The 18,750-nt window shown below is 40.3% G+C and overlaps 2 protein-coding genes across 5 annotated transcripts in view; one reads left to right on the top strand and one right to left on the bottom strand.

Moving 5' to 3' along the window:
* Positions 1-11,814, top strand: part of CFAP44 (cilia and flagella associated protein 44) — a 91,394-nt gene extending 79,580 nt beyond the window's left edge. The window contains exons 30-34 of the mRNA XM_061628315.1: positions 2,443-2,559; positions 4,113-4,314; positions 5,671-5,831; positions 9,276-9,410; positions 9,851-11,814. Coding sequence (XP_061484299.1) covers positions 2,443-2,559; positions 4,113-4,314; positions 5,671-5,831; positions 9,276-9,410; positions 9,851-10,036 — 801 coding nt within the window. The 3' untranslated portion in view covers positions 10,037-11,814. The remainder of the gene's footprint in view (positions 1-2,442; positions 2,560-4,112; positions 4,315-5,670; positions 5,832-9,275; positions 9,411-9,850) is intronic.
* BOC (BOC cell adhesion associated, oncogene regulated) overlaps positions 11,422-18,750 on the bottom strand; it is a 93,698-nt gene continuing 86,369 nt past the window's right edge. For 3 of the 4 annotated variants that reach the window (XM_061628316.1, XM_061628317.1, XM_061628318.1), the window contains exons 13-19: positions 17,689-17,794; positions 16,459-16,581; positions 14,964-15,185; positions 14,307-14,533; positions 13,688-13,758; positions 12,829-13,022; positions 11,422-12,088 (exon numbers count right to left, since the gene is read on the bottom strand). In XM_061628316.1, the coding sequence (XP_061484300.1) occupies positions 11,907-12,088; positions 12,829-13,022; positions 13,688-13,758; positions 14,307-14,533; positions 14,964-15,185; positions 16,459-16,581; positions 17,689-17,794 (1,125 nt within the window). In that variant the 3' untranslated portion in view covers positions 11,422-11,906. The remainder of the gene's footprint in view (positions 12,089-12,828; positions 13,023-13,687; positions 13,759-14,306; positions 14,534-14,963; positions 15,186-16,458; positions 16,582-17,688; positions 17,795-18,750) is intronic. The other variant, XM_061628319.1, reaches the window with a different exon arrangement.

Genomic DNA, 18,750 nt, shown 5'->3' with positions numbered 1-18,750 from the left:
CCCTGGAAAATCTATTTTGCCCTGTCTGCAAGTATCAGCCACGCCATATAATTAGCTTCCTCTTACTTCATGTTGACAGTTGCCCAGATGTCTTATCTGTATGTCTGTTCCAGTTGTTTTCATAGGAAAATTACAGCTTTAGTCAGGAGATGGAGGGAAAAAAGGGGGGCAGTTTTAAACTACTCCTTTTCTTACATTTTGGCTCTTATGCAGAAAGCAGACTTTATAGGCTATTTCAGCAAATCTTAAGCAGATTCTAAGCAAATCTTAAGCATATTATAAGGAAATATAAGCAGATATAAATAATTTATGCATATTTTAATGATCTCCGCCATGTCCCCTCTATGATGAGCTTCCGCCGGGGCTTGAAAACCTGGCTCTTCAGGCAGGCTTTTGGGAGTGGGCTAGGTTTTATTATTATTGTTGAGATTTTTAATGTTTTAATGTATTTGTATGTTTTTATTTTGTACGTCGCCCAGAGTGGCTGGACAACCAGCCAGATGGACGACTAATAAATTTAATAAATAAATAAATAAAATAAATAAGCCATTATCTGGGCTGGTCCACATCAAGCCTTGGGCTTGCTTGCTCTCCCTCCCCTTTTCTTCTCCATTGTGGTCACAAGGAGGAGACGGGAAGCTTCTCTTTCTGCTTTAGATTAACTACAGTGCAGTGCTAGGATTTGTTGAAACGTGTAAGCTTCATCAGTCTATAGTCTGAAGTTGCCTTGTTTCCACTAACCATAGTAAAGACTACTTGTAGGTTGTCCAAGTCTGGAGATCACGACAAGCTGCAGTTAGTCTAAAATGGAAGCAAAACTTTCTGAACTCTTCCTCATGGGTATGCTGGTGGGGGTAGCATGCGAGCCTGATGCTCACTGCAGCTCATCCTCATAATGCTAAACCATTCTTTAGTGTTATGTGTGAATACAGCTTGTTTGTATGAATAAATGCAAATGTGTGCTGTATTTTTAGATATCGTCACATAGCCAAATCTAATTAATTACCTAGGGGTGGACAAATCTGTCAGTTTGAGTTTCTTTCCAAACTTAAGTTCAGTTCACCTCATTTCATCATCATTTGCAAATTTTTATTTAAAAAATTGTACATGAATAATTGTATGCATTTCTGTGTGCATTTCTAATATATGCATGTCTGTATGCACTTTTGTCTAATATATGCCATTTTGCAAGCAACTTTCCATAATATAAGGTAGCTTTTGCACATTATTTTCATTAATGTATGAAATTTTGTGCAAATGTATGAAATTTTATGCAAATTTTTGGTAAGAGAATTACATCACAAAATCCAGAGAAATGCAAATGTTGAAAGATAGCTATGTTTCAGTTCACTTATTGGTCCACTTAGGTAGGTTCACATTAAAATGGAAACTGGACAAATCCCCCCCCCCATCCTTACTACATGGCTGCATAATAGTTCTTGGACAGAACAAGACCAATTTGAAAACAGAAGCAACTGCAAAGATTCTCAGATACTAAGGAGGGGGAGTGCCATACGACTGTGTGTTGGAATGGGAAATGTGGCCACATGACCTTGTTCTTGCTGCACTTCCTTTCGCACCAACTTCAAAAAATCCCAAAAGGGCAGGAGCTTCTTGTGGGGGAGAGAATGTTTGTAAAACTTTCTTCCTTTTTTTGGTTCAACCCTAAGAAGCACTTATTTACAGGTGAGATGAATCTTCAGATCATACCCTAGGAACAAATCTTAAGGCACATGAGGCCACCACATTGCTGAAGCTAGTCAGTCAGTCTATGCTTCATCAGTGCCTGGATGAGTGATCGCTTGAGAACCACATGTATGCCACTTTGGGTTCTATGGTGGAAGCAAGGAAAGATGTAACTGTAAGAAAACAAATAAATTAACAAGACAGTACCAGGTTTAGAGCTGGTTGACAAGTTTGTTTTCTATTAAATATTTTATAACCTACATAATCATAAAAATACTTTTACAATAGATTTATGAGCCTATATATGAAGCCCTTTTTTCACCATGGTGTTAGTCTAATCTGCACTCCAGTTCAGTCTTTGGAAAAAGCAGCCATGCAATTAATTCCCCTTCATGTCCAACTGAGAGTTAACCATACATTTGATGTACCACTACCAAGAAACTTCGCAGCATAGTGCGATCTGATGTGGCCATGGTGGGGAGCCAGTCACATGAGATCTTCATCAGGGGCTTGAACTGCAACACTGGCTGATTCAGCCCATGCTTCTCTGTCTTAAAAGGATCATGTGAATCAAGCCTTCATGAAACCAATCTGAGAACATTCACAGATGAGGTGCACAGTTGGAATTCTGTACAATATAGCACTTATTTTCATGGATAGATTGGACACTACAAGTTGTAGCCACCACTGTTTTGTGCTGATTTAGCACCCAAAGGCACAGTCTTGCTGTTTGAATATGGATTTATTTTTTAACAGGTGAAAGTAGTAGCAGCCAGCCTAGATGCAGCAGACTGGGAACTGGAGGCCTATCAGCGGGAGAAGCAGCAGAAACTGAATGAGCTGCATGTAGTTGTGCCTCTAAAACTTCACCAGGTAATGAGTCAGTCAAGGGCTCCTTTGTCTAACTTTGTCTTCTTGATAACCAAAAGATTCCAAATAACGAATTGCAGGAGGCTGTGGGAAAGCTTTATTTTTGTTTTACTTTGTGTATTTTCCTTTAGTGTTACTAAGATACACAGACATGGTTCTGCCTTACTCCTTCATTCTGATCCAATCAGGACATTTCAGACAGAATTGTTTTGCTCCTGCAGGCTCCTTATCATGGATGTCCACAGGATTTTTTCTGGAGGATCAGAGTAAAAACTACAAATAAAAAACAAGCATACATAACTAGTGTCATAGAACAGGTATACCATTTTCTGGTAGATTTGGTGACTAAGCAGTGACTGGGTTGGGTAGACCTGGCCTTTGAGAAATTTGTATTCCAAGTCTACTCTTCTGTTGGTTCTCAATGAGTTAGACCTGTTATCCATGTACAGGTGGAACTGGCATCCAGATGACATCTTTTCACTCACCACTGAAAACTTTAGTTCTTTCTGTGGCTCCCTTCACCCTGTCTAGTCTTTAATTACTTGTACTGCTGATACAGTCAACTTCACAGCCTCCTTTGCACTGTATTTAGTGAAAAAAAGCCTCCAAACGCCAGGTTAACAACACTGGACTACATTTCAGGGTTGTCATACACTACCTCCCTTTCCATTCAGCAAAATGGGTTGAACAGTACCGGGTTACTGTGCATGGCTAGCATAACCTGCACTTTCTTAACCAAAGTCATACCCATTATATCTGTGTTAGCATTCACAGAGTAATTTTTAAAATGTTTACAAACGGAAGAAAATTACATTTTTTAATGAAATAAGACTGAGTTGGTACCTTTTTGTTTTTGAGTTGAAACACAACTCCCCAATCCCAGGTACCCTCAAGTCCTGGATACCTGAATTGTTTGCTATGGGTCAGCAATTGCTTTTCCATCAGGGATGACCAGCAAAAAAGGCTAAAAAACAAACCAAGAATCTAGATGATGGATAGCCAATATGGTGCATTACAGATGTTATTGGACTACAACCTCCATCAGCCCCGGCCAGCATAGCCAAGGGTCAGGATGATGGGAGTTGTAGACCAATAACATATGGAGGGAGATGCATTGGCAACTCCTAGCCTAGTTAATGGGTGTTTCATTCTAGTGTTTTCATTTCTTTGCTTTTCTAAATGACCACCATCGTTGTGGCTTCATTCATTGTTTAAAAACACTAAAAGGTGGAAGCAGGCTAGTTTCTCACAAAACAAATTAGGAAAATTGCTCCCGCACATTTTGCCTCCTATCTCAGGCTCTACAAAAGCTAGAAGCTTACTCTTTCTTTTAAATGAAAGCTGAGGATAATCTGGGGGTTATGCTTCATCTGTTGGAGAGCTGCTGCTCCCTGTTCTGTGGATGCCTATGGTCACTGTAGTCTGGGAGGAAAAGGGGCAGCTCATGGGCAAAAAGTATGATGTGTACTGAGGAATTTCATTAGGTGCAATGATACCAAACAATGCACCACAGTCTACTCTGGAGGCTTCTCTATACCTGTGGTTATTTCTGGCAGGTGGAATATATATCAAATGGAGAAATCCCCCCTGACGTCTCTCAGGCTTTGGTGTTTACGAACCAGTCTTTGGTGAACTTGCAGCAAAGGATCATGGTCCTGCAGCAGGAGAAACTAGAACAGAGAGAACTCTATAAAAAAGCCCGGGAACAGCATAAACAGCTCATTCGAGACAGAAGGGAAATGGTGCTTAAAATTGACCGTGAGTTGCTGAGCATGCTAGGTTTCCAGTTTCTTTTTCCATGGTGCGTGAAGGCCTTTCCCCTCTTCATAGAACACAAGACTGACAATTATCACTTGGAGGTATACTCTAAATGCATCAGCTTCTTTCTGCAAATGAAAGGACTGGCACAGAGAGATGTAAGTGTCCTACAAAGCTTCAGTTTCAGAAGAAATGTGTGTCCTTTCCTACCCCTGAAAATGAGATCTGAAGGTTGCACAGACATTTCAAGTGTATCTATATTGTAGATGCTGAAAATGTACATTGGCTATTGTAAACTAAAACACATGTGCAATTGGGATATATGTTCCAGAGAACTCTCAGATGACAATGCCACCCTATCCCCCGTGGTGTATACCCATATGAGAGAGCATGTATTATTCCAACATAATGTGTGAAGCAAGTATGAGCAACCTAAATGAGTGAAATGAATTGAAGTATATAAAACACTTCTGAGGACCACTTCCGAGACTCTCCCCTTTGCACTGCTCTACTTTCTGTTTCTTCCATTATTTGTTTATTTAAAAGTAATTCAAAAAGCGTTACGAAAGTACAGTCTACAAAATAAAAATAGCACAGCTGGTAAAATGAACAGCTAATAACAACAGAATTATAGTATCTCAGTTTTAAAAGGTCTGAGCTGATAAAAAGGTCTTAGCCAGTAGCTTGAAGATGTAAAGTTTTGTTCCAGGTGAGTCTCCGTGGGGAGAGCATCATATAAGCTGGGCGCCACTCACCTAGTTTCTGATAGTGTGTGGGTACCTAGACAAAGGTACCAGACAATTATCTTAAAATTGGGAAGTGTATGTAAGAGAAGGTGATCCTTTAAGCCAGTGCATAGGTTCCTAGGCAGTGCATAGAACTGGGCACTTGTCTCAGTGTGATTGTACATTAGGTTTGCCAGTTGTAGGACCAAGTATCAGAGCCAGTTGAGGTTATTGTCATTGCGGGTATACCAGTGATTGCTTACTGCTGCACACCCGTGCAGTCCAGTGCTATGTATAAGAGTATGCTGGGAGTGCAGTAGCAGCAGACCCACAGATGGCTCCTGCAGCAAAGATCCTAGCAGCTTAAAATCAGTATAACCAGGGGCAAGTATAACTGTGCCCAGTTTTTCTGATGATATTATAGAGATGGAAGAAATCCCAAATGCCATCTAGTTCATCATTTTGCTGTGAAAAGTTCATCTTCCCCCACACTGCCACAGATTGTGGAACTGTGGGTTGCACAGTGTAGGATTGGATTGTTGGGCATGCAAAGTAGTTGGGTTTTTTTTAAAGGAAAGTGGGAAGAACAGAAAAGCCTTAATTAAATTCAAGACTTAAATTCATCTTGTAGGATTGGAAGAGAAATGCAATCAACTGATGATGATGAAATTTGGCAGGATAGTCAACTTGGAAGCCCTGCAGACTCTTTCTGTAAACACAAATCTGGAAGAACTAAAGATGAAGATGATGGAAAAAGAGCAAGCTCATGCTATGGAAATAAAAAAATGGGAGGTAAGACAATCATATTGTGATTCAGCTAGGTGGCCTACAAGAGCAGGCGGGGGTAGGGCTGGAGTATAAATGGAGAATTTCCTCTATGAAAATTGCCTTGAGTCAGGAAAGAGCTACAACCCCAGTTGGGCAGGAGAAGCCAATGTGGTACCTGGACCTCCGTTCTTTGGAAGGTACAGCTGTCAAATAAGACAGAAGCCCTTATGCAGTGGTTTTTTGTATCTGCTGTTTTAAGATGTTTTGACTTGTGTTGTATACGGCTAAGAGTTTTTTTTAAATATAAATGGTCTAAATAATAATGATCATCTTCTGGGCAAGTATCACATATATTAGTTATCTGAATGTTCAAACTGGCAAATAATCATGCGTCCAGTGCTATGAAAATGCTTCTTGGCTTAATGCATCTCAGAACCTCTATAATTGCTGTGAGCTAGTAAGTTATATATATAAATAAAAGGTATTGCATATATATAGCTTGGTTTTCCCCCCTCTTCTTCTTTGACTATTCCTCCTGTCATACAATTTAGAACAAGAATGTAAGGGGGATTTTTCTTGGTTGCTGTCCCAAAACTGTAGAACACCCTTTCCCTGGAGGCTTACTAGATCATCTGTCAGAAGCACCATCTTGAGCAGTCTTATAATAATTGGATGAGCCTTACAGGGGGAGAGTTTGATTGTAGATCTGAGTTTTGGTTCTGTGTCCTTTCTGTTAGGAAGACCAAAATTTACTTTAGAGTTTCTGTGCAAAGACCAAAACAATCACAACTTGTTTATATATACAGTGCCTTGTAAAAGTAATCAGACCCCTGACCAATGCTCTCATATACTGAATTACAAACGGAACATTGTAATTTCGTTCTGTATATTTTATTTTGAAACACTGAAACTCAAAATCAATTATGGTAAGGTGACATTGGTTTTATGTTGGGAAATGTTTGTAAGAAACATAAAACACTGAAACATGTTGCTCACATAAGTATTCAACCCTCACATATTAATATTTTGTAGAGCCCCTTTTCGCTGCAATTACAGCTTTAAGTCTTTTGGGTTAGGTATGTACCAGCTTTGCACAGTGTTGGAGGGATTTTGGCCCATTCTTCTTGGCAGATTCACTCCAGGTTGTTCAAGTTGGTTGGACGTCGCTTGTGGACCACAATTTTCAAAGAGCGCCACAGATTGTCAATGGGATTGAGATCAGGACTTTGACAGGGCCACTGTAGGACATTCACCTTTTTGTTCCTGAGCCACTCCAATGTTGCTTTGGCCTTGTGCTTGGGATGTTTGCCCTGCTGAAAAGTGAATTTCCTCCCAAGCTTGTTTTTTAGTGATCTGAAGCAGGTTCTCTTGCAGTATTTCTCTGTATTTTGCTCCATCCATTCTTCCTTCAATATTAACAAGATGCCCAATCTTTGCTGAAGAGAAGCATCCCCACAGTATGATGCTGCCAACACCATACTTCACTGTAGGGATGGTGTGTTGAGGCATGGGCAGTGTTTGGTTTGTGCCACACATAGTGCTTTGAGCTTTGGCCAAAAAGCTCTATCTTGGTCTCATCTGACCACAAAACCTTTTTCCACATCGCATCTGGGGCACTCTCATGCTTTCTGGCAAACTCCAGATGTGCTTTCATATGGTACTTTTTGAGTCACAGCTTTTTTCTTGCCACCCAGTGTTATGTAGAGCTCTTAATATGGTTGACAGGTGCACCATTACTCCACTCCCAGCCTCTGAACTCTGTAGCTCCTTCAAAGTGATTGTTGGCCTCTCTGTGGCTTCTCTCACAAGTCTCCTTGTTCGAGCGCTGAGTTTTGAGGGATGGCCGTTTCTTGGCAGTGCTTGGGTGGCGTGATGCAGCTTCCACTTCCTGATTATCGACCCAACTGTGCTCACTGGGATATCCAAACACTTGGATATTATTTTTTCCCCTTTTCCTAATCTAGGCATTTGTATTATATTATCTCTCACTTCTGTAGAATGCTCTTTGGTCTTCATTTTCCTTCAGATCCACAGCCTGACCAATGATCCTTCAACAGTGGGGTTTTTATCCTGATAACGTGAGAGCATCTTTAATGGTTCACAGGTGGAGGCCAATGGTAAGGTAACTGTGTCCTTGTTAGGGCAATGTCTTTCATCTGTGTAAACTGGGAGCTTCCACAGCACAGGAGTTGAAAACTTATGCGAGCAACATGTTTCAGTTTTTTATGTTTGTTACTAACGTTTCCCAACATAAAACCAATGTCACCTTACAATAATTGATTTTGAGTTTCAGTGTTTCAAAATAAAATATCAAAGAGAACAAAATTACAATGTACTATTTGTAATTCAGTAATATGAAAGCATTGGTCAGAGATCTGATTACTTTTGCAAGGTACTGTATAATGTACTTCACAGTCTATGGCTGCAGTCCTCTATCAGGGGCCATAGATTGTGAGGTACATTATTAAAGGCCATAGGAACCATTGGATGTCCCTCTGTGAGGAAGGACAGAGATCCAGTGTCTAATTTTGCTTCCCTGCCATTCAACAGCATGTGGAGAAATAATTCGCATGGGGGTCTATGAATTGTTACTAGGGGACATCCACTTCTCCCCCCCCCCCGGACATTCTTGCTGCTATCGTAGGAATTTTTGCAGCCCTGGGCCTACCATTCTTAGAATTTCAACATCAATAGGGCCAAAAAGAGGGCATGTCAGGAGTGGATTGGGGGCATGCCATTGGTGAGGCTGGATCTGAAGTCTTCCAACATGTCATCGAACAGGAGATTGAACTATTCAAGTCCTGGAACTCGGTCCCAGTTATGTTTCCGATGGGAGGGCGTTTTTTTTAAAAAAAAACACCCAGAAAAAATGAAGGCGCACTCCTCTGGCCTCACTTCCAGCTTGTTGGGGAAAGCCCAGTAAGGTGAAGGATATGGGAGATGCACCTCCTTCAGTTCCCCACACACCTTCAGATCACAGTTTATTTTATATTATGTATATGAAGATTTCTGTCTCACATTTCTACTCCTTATGCAATGCTTGCAGGGCAGCTAACAACAAATTAAAATCACAAATTGCATATCATGCCTGATGATGCTTCTATCTATATGAGACGTCAACAGATTTTGTGAGATTGGAACAAATTAGAAGCAGTGTTTAGCATCATTTTGAATGGCAAACTGCCAGCCCAGGCACTCCTCTAGAACACAGATTGAGTGCTGTTAAGAGGGTCTTTTGGTTAGAAGAATTCATCCTCGTTGTCAGTTTTGAGTTTTCTGTCATTATACAATAAACTGATGGCAGCTGACACGCAAGAGCTCCATAAGCCATGTGTCAATGTTCTTTATTTCTTTTCTCTGTTATTCTTTGACCTTTTGGCCATTACGTCTTCTGTAGCCCCCCGACAGTAAAATTCCATTAGTTCTACTTTCATATTTGTATCATTTCAGCAAATTTCTTTGTTCTAGGATAAAATTCTTGAGCTGCGTCAACAGTTGATGATGGTGACAAAAGAAAATACTAGTAAACTGAAGCAAATGAACACATTTTGCATGGAGAAGATGAAACTTGAAATCAAGTTGGATGCACTGCAGAATAACCTGGTATGTGCTGCTTTGATCACTTGCTCATGACTAGCAAGTCAATAGACACTGTTTTTTTCTAGGACTCCTGTAGAGGTTGTAACAGTAGGCAAACCCTACTAGTTATTCTACTTTGGGTGGGCATTACTCATGTTTCTCAATCTGATGCACATTTTCTGTATGATTTATTCCCTTTATTAAATATAAGTATGCATTTAAATCACCATTCTTATCAAAAGAGAATAGCACAGAACAGCAATTCAGAGGGATCCAAATGTCATGACACATATTTTTTGCCAGTGCTGCATCAGAGAAAGTAATTTACCCAACATCCAGATGGGGGTGATCTCTCTAGGTAGAATTACAATCAAAGATTTGAGGTTGTTCTATGCCTAGAGTATGTAGTAATGTCATTGTTTCCCCAATAAATTAAAGGCAGTTTCTGGCTTTTGTTTCTGTAGGGAGCAGAATTCCAGGGTCCTCGCAAAGCAGATATTGAGGAGAAGGAGAAGCTGATTGCATTAGTTCAGCTACAAGCCCAAGAAGCTGAAGTCCTGAAAGAAGAAATCACTATTTTAAGCAGGAAGGATGGTCGCATTTTCCCACCATCTCAGTCTGTGTATCAACCAGATGGGATTCTGGATTAAACCACTGTTCCTATAGTTCTCTTGCTTAATTGTATGTGTAAATCAATGCATGAGGTTAACAAGATAGCCCTTGAGATTTTAGTTTCTGTATGATGTGTCTGGGGCTTTAGGTTCCTCCCCTTATGACAAAAGCTCTGTGCTATAGGCCAAGCAGAATGTAAACAGTATAGCTTTCCTTGCTTTCAGTGATTTGAGAAGCATGTATCTCTTGAAGAGCCACTATCTGGAAAAATTGTAGCAGCCCCACTGATCTTGTATTTCACTTAAGACAGTCTGCCCAGGTGGCTTTTGATGTGTGGAGATGTAGTGCCTCCAGATGTTGGACCACAGCTCTCATCAGCCTAGGCCACATGGCTAGGGATGATAGAAGTTGGGAGACCAACAACATCTGGAGGGCAATATTGGCTACTCTGTCTTAAGTGTCTTCAAATACATGTTTCATTTCCTGATCCCAAGAGCGTGGTACCTGCCACAACAAGCGCAGTGGAGATACAGCCTTGTACTCCCAATCTGGCGATTAGTATCTTAGCACAGATGCAAATATGTTTCTATAGTTTCAACTTAAAATTGTGTCATAAATATTTATAAGGAAATTGCTTTATTGGTTCAGATTTTATGTTCCAATTTCTTCATTAGACCTGCAGATGTTAACCTTGTAATCTCTGTACTGAATTCAGCATCTCTTCAAATGATGCATTTGCTGTCTGAAGGAGGTTAACAGTCTTCACTCTGGCCAGCTTATCCAAAAGCAAAATCATATCAGAATCTATTAAATCTTTAAAACCTTTTTTTGCCCGACTTTGATTTCAAAGGGTGGCTATCCATTACTATAAATGAAGACAAGGTCTCACTGTCTCTGCTTAAGCAGATGCTCACAATGCATCATGAAATGGTTTAAGCAAAACAATGGTCCTGGATAATTCATTTTTCAGAGTTCTCTCTGTAAACTGGAAACCAGTCACATTCATACCCCTAAGCCTAATTCCCACTGAAGCAAAAAAAACTACAATGTTTGGTATGTTTTGAAAGCTAAAGTTTCTTGTTTAGATGGGTGTAGCAAGGTCCATATCTAAGGCTTTATTTAGTTAGGGTTCTACATTATCATAACACAGTGTTGGGTGAAAAATGAATAAGGGGACTGTAACAGCATGAGGAAAGCAAGATTTACCAAACTGCAGGAAGCCCAACTGATGCAGTGCAGTTCTTTTTGCTACAATATGCTGACGTTTTTCTTTTGAACTACTTGTGTGGACCTCACTCATTACCTTACTGATAGAAAACTGGAGAGTATAGCAACCATTTTCATTAAAATGGTAATGTTATTAATTCTGTTGCCAAGATTCCCCCCCCCCACAACATGCGTTCAGCAGATAAGGGTTCAGTCAAAGGGGAGAAACAGTCTTTATTTACTTGATGAAGCATGGCATTTGTTTCATTACAGACACACTATCAAAGAATCTGTGAATGTAGAATATGGCTTGTTAATGGAGATAAATACTGTACCTACTTTATATCTGTTTCATCTGGCATTCTGCAGTGAGAACTGGAAGCCAAGCAATGACCTTTTCCCATAATCTCATCAGTTAGAGACACCTTTTTGCAGCTGGAGAACGTGGTTCTTGGCCTGGTGCTCATTCTATTACTGAGAGTAAAAAGCTGCCTTTTCCAGTTCACGACCTGATGAAGGTGCCTGCTGTTACCCCAGTCTCAGTTTATTCCCTCTTGCACATGATGCCACTTCTCTCAATGTAATTATAGAAGGCACATACACATCTATTTACAAGTGCATAAATATATAAATAGAGATGTAATACAAAAATAAATAACCATTTCTCTGTTTAAAATAGTCTCTGTTAAGGCAATTTGTTCCCTAACTGGTGCTAGGAAGAGTCTCTAAGGGAGCATGTAATGGGAGGCTGTTCAGATGCTTCTCTGAGCTTTCTCCCAAGCAAATGTTCACTGGGTTTGGGGGCCACGCTTGTCTTTTATCGAGGCAGAAATCTGTCTTCTCGACGTCTTCAACTGGTACTAGACCAAGGCAGCAGGCGGAATCTAAGAATACAAGGAAAGACAATGAAAGTGTATTCTATGTCAGAGACCATCTTTCTTCAAAACACTATGAGAATTCACCAAAAGATCCTGAGTCCCTTCTGTGAAGATTTTCCTGCAGAATCCTTCTAGAAAGGTTACTATAATTTTTCAGAGGAGAAGCTACGAATGTATTACTGAAAATATAAAAAGTGTGGTGACATCTAAAACGTTAAATATTACTAGTAAAAGTGTTACCAGTGGAAAATGTAAAAAGAATTCTAATTACTGAATTCTTAAAAATCGCCAATTACATTTGGCTAATAGCCAGCTTTCATTCTGATTTCTTTCTTTTATCAAGAAAAGGCATATTAGTAAATGGCAAGTAAGCCTTTGACAATCATTTTTGACATTTCACACCTGATCTACACTTATTCCATGCAGGGTAATTTCTGTGGCACCAACAGGAAAATGATGGTGTAAGGCCCTGGGCTGCTTCTGGGAGGAATGGCAGGATATAAATTTAATAATAAGAATGAAAGAAGTCTGCATTAGTAGAAAATACTTGGCACTTACCAAGTCAAAATTCACTTTCTGAAATTTACTGAAACAGATATAGATGCATGCAATTTTTGGCTAGTAGCAGCGCAATCACATTGCAAGGACGAATCTTTTCCCCCTAGATCTAGAAAGCAGCAATTTTTCTCCAAAAGTTATTGCATACCAGGCAGCAAAAAATTCATTTTAAGGTCTGTTCCACTGACCTGTATGGAAGACATGATCCTTCATGATTTCCATAGTAGAGTTGCCCATCTTGCTTTGTGGTACTGAGTGACACAGGCCAAGGAATTGTTCAGCATGATTATGACAACTGTCATGTTGCTGATGCAGCTGGTGTGTGGGGTCATCTGGAAACCCATAGAGAAAAGAATTCTGTTCTGGTCCAGGACTGGGTAACCTGAGTTGAGGAGGACAATCATCAATCTTAAATTATGCTGTAATTCAATTTCCTTATATACAAGTTCACTGAAGAAACCAAAATAGGACATGATTTGGCAGAGTGATTTGGTTCGTTTCCTTTCTCATGTTCTGGGTGCCAATGGCATATGAAGTTATACAGTCATATAACATGCAATTTCAATGGGATTGTTATCACTAAGCATTACATTTCACAGAGGTTATCAAGACAACCAGGTTGCCATGTGTTTTGGAGCAGACAGAGTCTGGGTATGATCAGTGCTTGTTCTGTATCTTGCTAAATTGCAGAGACACATAGGTCCCCGTTTGGATGATCACCTGTTGGTTTATTAATCTGAGATATTCATTAGTCTGCTGTTAGTCTACACACACAACCCTGTAACAATAAAAGGCTTGCGCTGCCTGGCTCAATTTTTTTGTTAGATTAAAAGCAACTATTGAATCGGCTATTGTGTATGAAAGGAAAGGGCTCTCAATTTCACATCCGTAAAACATTAAGGAAACAAATTGCCAAATAAAGTGCGGCATAAGCTTTTTTTGTGATCCCAATGAAAAAAATGCTACATGGCAGAAATGCTGACATTAGAGGTGTTTCCATCATTTCTATGATACTATATGTTGTTAGCCTCATGGCTACAGTCTTACCTCTGGTGCTCAGCAGGAATATTTCCATTTTGCAGTACCCTCTCCTGCAGAAAAGCATTGGTCTCATTCTGCTGAAAAAAGAAAAATCCAGAAGAGGATGAAAGAGTCTTAAATATGAAAGCCAATGCATGGGATTATGCAATAATTCAGTTTCAGGTATTCAGAAACATGCTTGTTTCTAGCATTATAAAAACTGAGCTGCTTTAAGTAACTGGACAAGTGTACTCTAAACCATTAGACTATTGCTTCTCTGGGTCTCTGCATGCAATGCCTGCTGAATTTTTTTTCTATGACACAGGTATTTATTGAAATAGCAGCTAGTACTGCATCTTAAAGGATAATGCTTTAAAATGGTGTTTGTGAATAACCAATTACGTACTCAAATGCTATTTTATTCAATCATTCAGAATCTACAGGTTCAAAACCTCCTGCTTCTTCAAAAGACCGAAATGAAGACTCAGATTGCTCCAGGTTTCCATTCTGTGGGGAAGACTTTTAACACCTTTGCTCCCCCATTGCTTCAAGCGTCTGCCCCCGGAAGCAGAACATTAGGCATTGGGTCAGAGTAAGGAGATAGGAGAAATTACCCAATGCCTCCTGCTGTTGCTAAAGAAATTACCTGTTGAACCTCATCTGGGCTGTAATCTTGTGCCTTTGTGCTGGGATATCCAATTGTTGCTGAGGAAAAATGGCCATTGGCACCCTGGGTTGCTGGTAGATGCACACCATTTCCATAACATAGCCCATTAGCTCGAGGGGTGGAGACCCCTTGCAGTGGCACCATAGTGTACTGGCAAGATGACACTAGTAGTCCTGCTCCAGGAAAACCCAGATCTACAGTCTGCTCTGAAATGACGAAGGAATATACATATTAGACTACGAACATAGGCATAACATCACCTGCTGCTATAACTGGAAACACTATAGACAAATCTATTGGGGAAGGGAAAGCAAGCTGGAGGGATACAGTGGGGATAGCATCGAGTATCTTTAGTTTCCACTAGGCTTTATTTAGATCACAGAGCCAATTCAGACAGCTGTTCAATGGAATGGCTTTGGGAAGATAGAACTTGATCACATGGCAAAGTTATTGCAGAATTAGTTATTCACACATTTCCAGGGATCCTGTGCACAGTGATATCATGAAATTTGGTTGGTTTCCCTTATTATAGCTCATACTTTCCAAGCAAAGCTCTGTGTTTGTGTGTCTGTGTGTACATGTGAACATATATCCCTTTGTTTCAGAGTTACATATACTTTTTTGAAAGTCACTTACTCTGTTTAGACCAAGCCCTCCAAAGGCAAAATGGAATGAAAGCCACAATGATGAGAACAATGGAGCCCAGCACTACCCCTACAATCAAGTATGGCAGATCGCTGGAGCGGGCCACCATGGCCCCTGCCCCTAAGACATTATGGCCACTGTTGGGTAGTGGATGTTGTATTGTAGATACTGTAGATGGTGGCAGGCGACCAGGCATTCCTGAAGATTTGCGAGCTTCATGAGAAAGAAAAAAAGCATCATTAGGATCTTTACATTAATATGATTTGCTATTATTTATTAAAGTATATACTGCTTAAATGCCAAAATTAAGAAGTTACCATGTACAGGCTCTCTCTCTAATCTTTCTATTATAGCATACCTTTCCCTTGATGTAGCATTATGTCAAATAGTCAATGTATTTTTGTCATGTGATTAATTCATTTCAATCAGGTCTACTGGATTTACTGGTAAATGCTATTTCTCTCTTACCCCTCACTTTCATTATCTACCCACATCATAATAATCTATCAATTTTAAATACTTGGAGCACAAAGACTTCATAGGCTTCTTACTGCACCAAATTTCTTTTGCTATTCAGTATAATGGAGGAGGAAATTTTCTCATCTTCCCCAACTTATTACTATTACTGCCCCCAAGACTCTGCATTGAGGTGACAGATTTTGTTTCTTGTTCTTCCACAGCTCTGATCTTCTGGTGGTCAATCCAGTGGATTTCTGTTAACTGGGTGGAAGTATGGGCATGATGTGTATTCTGCTCACGCTCTATCAATGCTGTTTGTTCCAAATCACTGAATACCCCACTAAAACCTTCCTAACACAATTATATTTTTGCAGGGGTGGGAAGCCTCAGGCCTGGGGGCCCAAATGTGCCCCTCTAGACCACACGCCTTCCCCAACCACATCCTCCTTGAGTATTTTTGCCTGGCTCTAGAATGCATCCTTGAACTCTGATGATGACTCTAGTTGTCTGGAAAGGAAGCAATGCAAGTCTAAAGAAAAAAATGAATTCATTGTTCCGAACATTCTTGTCTCTGGATCTGCCCACCATTGGCATGTGAGCCCCATAAGGGAATGTGGCCCTTGGGCTGAAAAAAATATTTTCCACACCACCTCACTACATAATACCCATTCAAATTAAGCCACTTTTTTCTTAACCTCAAAATTACAGTTTTTTGCCCATTCCAAATGCATGTTAGTTTTATGCTGCAGTTTCTTCATAAACTAGGCTATAATTTCTTCGCATCATGTGGGGCCTTATACCTAGCCTTCGAGTTGTGCACATAATGAACACATTTATGTCACCAGAACTCCTGCCTTTTGATAGTTTCATATTATTTGCTCTCCTAATGAGTCCCCCAGTTGTATTTTTTAATCATCCATGGAAAATATATTTCCAGAGCTCTCTTGAATCTCCTCCTAAGCTATTAATATTAAGCACTTGGGGAGGAGCACTTGAGGCACCTTGAGTTTCCTGTTGTACTAGTTACCTTTGGTTTCACAGATCATCACATTACTGAATTCACTCTCTCCACCCTTGTTGAAGCACTGCATTTTAATGTCATATGAAGTCTCTGGCTGTAAGTGGGTGATAGAATGCCAGTACCGGTCACCTGAAAAGGAAGCAACATACAAAACTGTCACTTTCTATTTCCTCATTATTCCATTCTAAGACTAATAATGAATCTCTATATTATCGAAGGACAGTAATAGCATAGTTAATGACAAACACACAGGAAAGTGTCATTACTTCATGATGGGTGAGGAACCTCCGGCTCGCGAGTCAATCTTGGCTCATGGGGAGGGGTCTAATCAGGCCTGCAAAGCCATTTCCCCCCAAACCATGTCCACCTGCCAAACAGATGATGTTACCAAGCAATGGGCAGTGAGAGAGAGTTCAATTCTGCATTGGCTGTACTTGCTAGTTCCTCCACAGCAAATTGACATGCAACCAAAGCTGCAGGATTTAACCCCTGCTCATGAGACCCCTGCAGAGAGCAGGATTGAAGTCTTTGCTCATCAGCTGATGAGTAGGGACTTAAATCCTGCTAGGTGCTGCTTTGCCATCACATTCCCTGTGGGAAACGCGCTGGCAAAGCAGACTCCTCCCCCCACCCCCACAGGTCAACTTTGACAGGTGGGTGGGACTGCTCATCTATCAGTCACCCTAAGTCATCATTTTAGATTATTGATATATGGGTGGCCCCCTCACCAGTCAAAATTGGTCTGTGGGGTGGGAGGAGATAAAGATCAGTCCCACCAGGACAAAAGGGTTCCCTACCTCCACTTTATGATGCAGAACTGAAAGGGTCCCGGATTTGTTGTCACTAGTCAGAAGTAGCCGAATCATTACAACATCCAACCAAGATTCCTATTTTGATTTTTTCCCCTTGAATTTATATTCCACCCTTCCTCCTGAAAATCATGCAGTCAAGTTTCCCGCATTTGGGGAAATCGCAGTGGTCAGGACACCCGGAGTGCAATGGATGAGCCTCACCCACATATACACAAATTTTATTTTATTATTACTTTTATATCCCACCTTTTCTCCACGGAGCTCCCCCTCCCCATTTTATCTTCACAGCAACCCTGTGAGGTAGGTTAGGTCGAGAGATAATGACTGGCCCAAGGTCGCTCAGTGAGCTTCAACCAAGGAGCCCTTTTAATATAAATTTTATGGCAATTAACATTTCAGGCCCAACCAACTGGTATTTCCTTACCTTCTACCATATCCTTCTTGTAGTCACTGTCATTATCACTGTCAGTTGGTCGATAATAGATGTAAAAACCATGAATTGGGGTATTATTATTGCTGGCTGGGATGTACTGTAGGGAAGAGCAAAAAGACAGAAATTAACACAAGCATTGGTACCCAACACAGATCAACTATAAGGCAGGGGTGGGCAGACTTTATGTTTGTGGGATTTATTTTGTTTTTGTTTTCTGTTAGAATGCCACAGTCCACCAACTGCAAAATAGTGGTGATGGATGGTGCCAGATGCAGAACGGTGGGTCAGAGGGTACAGCCAATTGCACTCATAAACCAAACATTGGTATGACCTACATATCTATATGTACAAGATTACACCTATGTTACCACAGATCAGGTACTCTAACACAAAATTCTAAAACGAGCCAGCTAATTAACAATCCTAATTTACAGCGAAGAACAACAAAATTGAAAAATGGGATTAGCACAAGGCCAGCCATAGTAGAGGGTTGTTTTTTTAAAAAAACTTGCAATCTTACATTTTATTGTTGAACAACTAGGAGTCAGAAATCCTTTTTGACTTCCTGCAAATCTTCCAACCAGTAGATTCTGATCTATGTTCTACCCAACCCTGCTGTACAGAACCTTCGTCACAAACCCCAACTTATCTTTACTGGGCCATTCAATTGATCCAACTCTATTTCCTACCCATTTGATTTGCATTTGTATTTTTCATTCTCTAAACTATGCAACCTCTAAACTATGCAACGCTAGGCATTTTGAGGAATGGACCATTATCCTGCTTCAGGTTTTTGAGGAATGGACCATTATCCTGCTTCAGTGTCGTGAGAAATATATTGCGCAAGTTACACTTTGATAATGTATCCCTTGTTGTTTGATGAACTGGAGCATATATATTGCACATTCCCCCAAAAATTGCTTTCAGCCCTGCCCATTATTTGACAGGTGGGGAGAGGATAAAGAAATCACTACAATAACACAGGATATGACAGCACAAAATTTGATAGTACTATAATAATCACTATGATAGAAGTGCTGCTTGAACCAAACA

This window comes from Rhineura floridana, chromosome 5, assembly GCF_030035675.1.
Source record: "Rhineura floridana isolate rRhiFlo1 chromosome 5, rRhiFlo1.hap2, whole genome shotgun sequence".
Lineage (NCBI taxonomy): Eukaryota > Metazoa > Chordata > Lepidosauria > Squamata > Rhineuridae > Rhineura > Rhineura floridana.
Note: the sequence above shows the minus strand (reverse complement) of the source record. Positions and strands in the feature narration are given on the sequence as shown.